This window comes from Pseudorasbora parva, chromosome 10 (genome assembly GCF_024679245.1).
Source record: "Pseudorasbora parva isolate DD20220531a chromosome 10, ASM2467924v1, whole genome shotgun sequence".
Taxonomy (NCBI): domain Eukaryota; kingdom Metazoa; phylum Chordata; class Actinopteri; order Cypriniformes; family Gobionidae; genus Pseudorasbora; species Pseudorasbora parva.
This window is the reverse complement of record NC_090181.1, coordinates 38,892,496-38,900,105: the sequence shown is the minus strand read 5'-3', so window position 1 is coordinate 38,900,105 and position 7,610 is coordinate 38,892,496. Positions and strand designations below refer to the sequence as shown.

The window sequence follows — 7,610 nt, the reverse complement described above, 5'->3', positions numbered from 1 at the left end:
CTTTGTTAGGGCTTCTCCTCTCAAGCACATGCTGCATTGAATTTCATGCTTTTTCACTGTACATTGCACAAATTATAAGAGTTTGCGCTAAAACTCTGGAGTCTTAATACCGTCTAATGAACATGGATCACTTGAAGGTGAGTGAAGACTGAACACTGTTAACTGCCTGTGCTTTCATTTCAAATGTCCTTTAGCTGGTATAATAGACCAACAAATCTTCTTCCCTTGTAAGCTTAAATGTAATTAAAGAAGCTCTTCTTGAGTGATGCTAGTAATCTTAAGTGCTCGGTTTTCTGTCTAACACAGCAGTCGTGTTACGAGCTATCTCTACCCGTGACGGAGAAATGCAACCCCATCAGCAGAGATATTGATAGAGCGCACAGCAAACAGATGGTGCAAATACTGAAACGATGTGACGCTGAGATGTTTGAGAAAAAAATCAATCATGATCCATTTTATCAGGTTTGGCATATTGGGTGTAAACAGGATGGATTAATTCTGTTTTCTTAAGCCATTACACTCCTAACAAGAGTTTTCCATGAAATGCTGACCTGTGCATTTTGTTATATAGAGACTGTATAGTTCACCTGTCATCCAAACGATGGTGGATGTTGCAAAGAGGGTTGAAATGATTCTGAGGGTCAGTAATATATACATTAAGTCCTTTATTTTAATCAACAACTTAAAAAGAGCAGTTTAATTTTAAGTATATTTTAATATGAATATAGTATTTAATATATTTATATAATATACAGTGCCTTGCGAAGGTATTTGTACCCCTTTGTTTTACTGCCTTATGCTAAACTGCTTTACATTACTTTTTTCTAATTAAACTACACTCTATACACCATAATGACGAAGCTAAAACAGATCTGTGATACCTTTGCAAATTTATAACAAATTAAAAAGTGAAACAATTCTACTGCATAAGTATTCATACCCTTTTAGGGGACAGGTTGCTGCTTGTAGAGGTTTTAGTGAGTGTGGGTCCTAATGCCCCAGTATAGTGTTGGGGACACTATACTGTCCAAGAGCACAGAGACGTTAAACCAAGGTCCTGACTCTCAGTGATGATAAAAAATCCCAGGAAGTCCTTCAAAAAAAAAAAAAAAAAAAAAACATTCAGCTACAAAAAAAAAAAAAAAAAACCTTCAGCTATATTGAAGGTTCATTAGAAGGCTCCATAATCATTAATGGAAGAAGATTGAAACAACCAGGACTCTTCCTAGAGCTCAGCAAATCGATGGAGAAGGGCCTTGGTTAGAGTGATGGCCCAGACGAGCCATGATTAAATATGCAGACGGGAGAAACTTTTAGAAGGACAAACATCATTGCTATACTCCACTGATCTGGGCTTCATGGCAGAGTGGCCAGACTTATGCCTGTCCTCAGTGAAGACACATGAAAACCTGCTTTGAATTTGTAAATATGCACCTAAAGGTTTTAAGCATCATGTATGTAAGAAACCAGGCGCTGCTCATCACCTGTACAATACCATCCCAACATTAAAGCAGCCTCGTGATGTGTTTTTTTTTTCAAAAGCAGTGACTTGGGGACTTATCGGGATGTCCTTAATAAAAATCTGGCCTAGTGCATTCAGAACCTCGGACTGGCAGAAGGTTCACCTTCCAACTGGACAATGACCCTTAGCAAACAGCTAAGACAATGCAAGACTGGCAACTGTGTTAATGTCCTTGAGTGGCCCAGCCACAGTGGCTTGAACCCAATCAAACATCTCTGGAGAAACCTAAAAATGTCTGTCCACTGATGGTCCCCATTCAACCTGAAAGAGATTGTGAGGATCTGAGGAGAAGAATGGCAGAAAATCCCCAAATGCAGATGTGCAGTCACATCATATCCCAAAAGACTTGAGGCTGTAAAGGTGCTTTAAATAAGTACTGAGCTATCAGCAGCCATATCACCCTGTAACCAAAGACTGGTTTTCCACTGAAGCTAAGCAGGGCTGAGCCTGGTTAGTACCAGGATGGGAGAACGATGGGGAAAACTAGGTGTCTGCTGGTAGAGGTGATAGTGAGGCCAGCAGGGGGCGCTCACCCTGTGGTCTGTGTGGGTCCTAATGCCCCAGTATAGTGATGGGGACACTATACTGTCAAAGAGCACCGTCCTTCGGATGAGATGTTAAACCGAGGTCCTGACTCTCTGTGGTCATTAAAAATCCCATGATGTCCTTCGATAAAGAGTAGGGGTGTAACCCCGGCATCCTGGCCAAATTTGCCCAATTGGCCTCTGTCCATCATGGCCTCCTAATCATCCCCCTCTCCTGATTGGCTTCATCACTCGGTCTCCTCTCCTCCAATCAGCCGGTGTGTTGTGGCTGCACATTGGTGGTGGTTGAGGAGATTGCGCTCTTCTGTATGTAAAAGCACTTCGAGTTCCCAGAAAAGCACTATATACATGTAACAAATTATTAATTATTACTAATTATTAAGGGTATAAATACTTATGCAATGTACTTGTTTCAGTATTTTCTTTTTAAAACATTTGCAAAGTTGTCACCAATATATATATATATATATATATTGCTTTGTCATTATGGTGTATGGAGTGTATTAATGTAAAACATTTTTTTTAAGCTTTTTAACATAAGGCAGCAACAACAACATGTGAACAAATGAAGGGGTATAAATAATTTTGCAAGGCATTGTACATATTTAACATTTTATTTTTATTCATTTTTTTTTAAATTATATTTATTCCTTTAATTAATATCAGAAACTTTAAATAAATAAAAAAAAAACATCATAACTATTTTGTCTTTGCAGGACCCAGAGGAGAGTTTGATTGTTTTAAGTGGTTGTGGAACATCAGGCCGTATTGCATTTCTTTTGGTGGTATAGAGTTTAAGAAAGATTAATTGATTTAAATAATTATAATAAATAAAAATGCCGTGTTCAGTTTCTATTTTCTATCACCTCAGACATCCTTTAATGAGATGTTGAATGCCCAAAGACAGAAACAGATCTGTTCGTACATCATAGCTGGAGGTGACAGGTAAATAAACAGTCTGTCTGTTTGATGCATAAGATGAGACTCCAGTGTGACACTGCAGTATTTCAGGACTCTGTTTTTAAAGGGCCCTGCTGACATCACAGGAGGCTCCAGAGGACGACCCGGAGCTCGGAGCTCGCATGCTGGACAAGGTGAACACAAGCGCAGAGAGGGAAGACAAACAATGCAATGCAGCTTTACCATAGTAATAAATCAGTTTCCCCATGGAGAGACAATAGGCTATTCTTTCACATTTTCAGAAGAACATGTAAGCAGCACCTCATCGTAACCATCAGAGTGTTCTGGGCGGTTGCCAGGCTGTAGTTATGTGATTACTAAAGTGTTCAAAATGGTTGTTATAATTTTTCTCAGTTGCTTTGGTGCATTATTCAGATCAATTCTTCTCAAAATGATTTATATAGTTCTTTGTGCAATATCTTACCCCTCAAAACATCTAGTTATTAGTTAAAGGTCCCGTTCTTCGCGTGTTTTTGAAGCTTTGATTATGTTTACAGTGTGCAATATAACATGAGTTCATGTTTCACGTGTAAAAAAAAAACAGTTATTTTTCACACAATTGACTTATCTGTACAGCGCTTTTTTCTCTGTCCTAAAAAGGGCCTGATGATTTCCTTGTTCTATGAAGTCCCTCCTTCAGAAACACGTAACGTGTTCTGATTGGACCAGCGCTTCCTGTGTTGTGATTGGACAGCAGCTTAGCGCACTTTGCCCGGAAAGGTCCCGCCTCTTACCATAACGGGGAGATGCAAGCGCTGAATGCGCGCTCTTCTCCACGTGGGAGAGCAAAAAGACCACGCCCCCTGTGTTCTTTTGGGTGGAGGGTTCGTCAACAAACGATTCTAGTGACGTCATTCCTGAAGGAAGTGCAGAGGTGTAGTCCAAACCGGCCGTTCGCTGTAGGCTTTGAAAGGGAACTTCTGTTAAATAAAATATCTCGCTTGGCATTGAACTTTGAGGTTTATAATTTTACAGCTATTATTTATACTCTGACAGCAACATTACACACTAACTAAAGTTTGAAAGATGGAATCGCAAAGAATGGGACCTTTAATGGAATAAGTCATTAATGCAATATGGCTGATCTTGTTGTCATAAACTATCAAGCATTTTATCTACACATTTCCATTAGACTTTTTGTAAATGTGTCATGAATCGATGAATTGTGCAGGTGAATCTTGACTTTCACTAATGATGAGAATGTAGAGCTACCAATGAGAATCCAGCTCTCCTTACCTTCTTAGAGACCCTCTACAGTGTTCTCATCCCTGATGATGGGTCTATTTTGAGATGATTTACCAAAATTCGTGGTAATTTGGGATAATGTGAGATTACAGCTTGTTCTCGACATGTCGACTGCGTCCGAAAACCTAGGCAGCTTATTCGTTGCCTCAAAGGCAGCATGGCTTGTAAGGCAGCATGTTGTGCACGAAGGAACCTCACGAAACTAATTTCAGACAGACTTCTAAGGCAGTGTAACAGTTCAGTGATCTACAGCAAAATAGAGCAATCTTTGGTGAAAACAAAATATATTTAATTACTACATTAGTAATTTCTCGCTAGAAAAGACATCAGAAGTGGAAAAAATTGGTTAAAAAAAACATAGCCTGATGTGGTCATACTCAATTCTAGTCAGAATATGAGTCTGAAACTGCTCCATTGGGCTGTGATTATGGGGCGTGTTTCAACCGAACCAGGAAAGACCTCAATTGGATAGACCTACAACCAATCAGAGCAACGAAGCGACGCATTGTCAAATGTCAACAGACAGAGCTCAACTACTGTGTTGCCAAGTCAGCGTTTTTTTCCGCAGTTGTTTTATATGTCCAAGGGTTGAAGCGACTATTATGTGATATATAGACCCATGAGTGCGAATTTTAGCAGGCAAACTTGCCAAAATAACACACATTTTACCCCCAAACGCCATTTCCCCCCCGGAGAACCCCCTGAGAAGCTATTGTTTAGGGCTAGTAGTTGGCGGATTTTGTTGTAAAAACTTGGCAACCCTGTCTGCACACGCGCTGGAATAAACGATCTTTGCCGGTGTTGTAAAAAAATAAAAGAATTTATTGATACACAGAGTACTTACCCAACATGATCATCATCTTTAAGAGAAATTATGAAATGCATGTACAAACAAGCTCTCCGTTTAGGATTCGAGTAAATATAATCCAAGCCCCTTTGATGACGTGATGATTACGTTACTGTTGATCATCTGTCCGTCATCGTCTGAAGCCCGTCCTGATGATTTCATTGGTCCGAACAGTTTCTGTTCGGGGATAATTACTCCTCTATGGAGCGATGCCAGACCGAATTGCCCGACCTAAAAATGTTGTGGGCGGGGCTAAGTTCGGCTGGCATCCAGGCTAAAAAAAAAAACATACATTTACACCCAAACTGACCAGCAAATGTCAGTTTTTCAATGATCATATTTCCCAGCTCGACTGCCCTTGAATGGAAAGCACAGGATTGTGGGATATCTGGCAGTAAAGGATACATGTGTGCTGCCTTCAAAAATCGATCAGATGAAGTTAAGGAGACAGTAAAGCAAACATTTGAATCGGACATTGCTTTATGCCTTCCAGCCTTGAAATGTGTCCTCCGAAGGCAGCATTTTCCAGGTTTCGGACGCAGCCATTACCTGAGCAGAACTTTTTTCGGGTGTCCGAGAACTATTGTGTGATTGGTCATACATTTAAAGTGGGCGTGGTTAATGCAGAGAAACGCGAATTATCGGCAACTGCTTTTCTCGTGAAGTATAGAATGCACTGGCCAGAACAAACTTTGTTCTTGTTCTTGCCACCTTGAGAAAACAAACAAATTTCTTTGTTCTTGCAGAGCATGTTCCAAGCTTTATTCCCCATTCCTTAACCCAACTGAGTTCTTCTCAGCATGGAGGCGGAAAGTCTATGAGAGGGCTATTCAAATTTTGCCCTGGAGGGCCAATGCGCTGCAGAGTTTAGCTCCAACCCTAATCAAACACACCTGAACATCTTAATCAATGTCTTCAGGATCATTAGAAAATCCAACCCATTCTCACTCCCAAGGCGTCAAAATCCGAAGCATGGTCAAGTGCCTTCCGCGTCACAATAAAGACGCTAAAGGTGCCCCAAGGCGTCATGTTTCGACGCGCTGGGTGTTCCATTCATTTCAGTGAGAAACCTTTGGCGTCATACACAGACGCGCTGGGTATTAGTAATGTTATCGTCATGGTGAAATTGTATTAGTTTATAATTTTGCCATTATGACATGTTGGAGTGTGTTTTTCAATTTAATCAGCAAGCATAATTTTATTTACATTTATTTTATTTACGCTATTTAGACATGCTTAACATGTAACCCAACCCCATCCCATCCCTAAACCTACCCATTTGTCTGAACATGATATAAAACACAGGATATAACACATACGACTGCATCCACGAGTTATTCAAAAAAGTTAAATAATCCAAGTTTTCCGAGGCCAAACGATTGATTTGTATGAAGAAAATCCCCAAAAGCGATCAGCATCTCCATCCGCAGAAGATCATCAACAAACACAATCAAATTTCAAATATTGGCGCCCGTTACGTGAGATTTCATAGTGAAATTGCATTGGCTCTCGTATGTCTTGTGACCAATTGCGTCATTACGTCAGCATTGATTGTAAAATGTCATTGGCTCTCGTGTGTCTTGTGACCGATTGCGTCATGCTCAGGGGTATTTTAAATTATTTGAATGAGATATGAATGAGTTCGTTCACGGGGCAGCGGGATCATCATTTCAGCGATTAAAACATCAAGATCGACTCTGTTCTTCACATGAAGATATCGTATGACTTCAGAAGACTTGGAATGCAACATGAGTTAATACTTTTATACTGCTTTGGTCAGTTTTTGCAATAAATACCTGTGACTGTACATTTATTTGCCTGTTATGTGTTTTATATTGTTTAGATATGGGTAGGTTTAGGGTAGGAGTGGAGTTAGTTGCTCCAAAATATGAAAGTAGCCTTTAAATATTAATAAAATCATGTCTGCTTTTATAAACGCAAATAATTAAATGCGTCTGTTTATGACGCCAAAGGTTTATCATTGTAATGAATGGAGCACCCAGCGCGTCGCAAAATGACGCCCAGGGGCACCTTTAGCGTCTTAATTGTGACGCGGAAGGCACTTGACCATGCTTCGGATTTTGACGCCTTGGGAGTGAGAACGGGTTGGAAAATCACAGGTGGGTGTGTTTGATCAGGGTTGCAGCTAAACTCAGTCATTGGCCCTCCATGCAGGGCAAGATTTGAATAGCCCTGGTCTATGATCGCTAGCAACATGAACCTGCCATGGATGTAGCCTGTCAGGTCAGGACATCATAGGTTGAATAAGACATTCCAAAATATTTTTTTATTGCAAACAAATCCCACATTGCATTGCAAAGGGATATTCGTTGTGATGTACAGTACATAGATGATAATCTTGTGGCCAGACAGACTGGCATGTCAGGAGATAGACTGCACTGCAATTCCTCATACAGTGCTGCATGCAAAAGCAAAGCTCTGCCTAAGGGGTGTTGCCTGTGTTTGCCTTTAAAACTGAGCATTTTCGGTT

The 7,610-nt window shown here is 40.3% G+C and overlaps 1 protein-coding gene across 6 annotated transcripts in view; it reads left to right on the top strand.

Annotated features, from left to right (window-relative positions):
• Window positions 1-7,610, top strand: part of gckr (glucokinase (hexokinase 4) regulator) — a 38,405-nt gene continuing 30,795 nt past the window's right edge. For 4 of the 6 annotated variants that reach the window (XM_067456059.1, XM_067456056.1, XM_067456061.1 and 1 more), the window contains exons 1-6: window positions 10-137; window positions 307-462; window positions 572-640; window positions 2,784-2,852; window positions 2,939-3,012; window positions 3,095-3,161. In XM_067456059.1, the coding sequence (XP_067312160.1) occupies window positions 117-137; window positions 307-462; window positions 572-640; window positions 2,784-2,852; window positions 2,939-3,012; window positions 3,095-3,161 (456 nt within the window). In that variant the 5' untranslated portion in view covers window positions 10-116. Of the gene's footprint in view, window positions 138-306; window positions 463-571; window positions 641-2,783; window positions 2,853-2,938; window positions 3,013-3,094; window positions 3,162-7,610 lie in introns of all 6 variants that reach the window. The other 2 variants (XM_067456057.1, XM_067456058.1) reach the window with 2 other exon arrangements.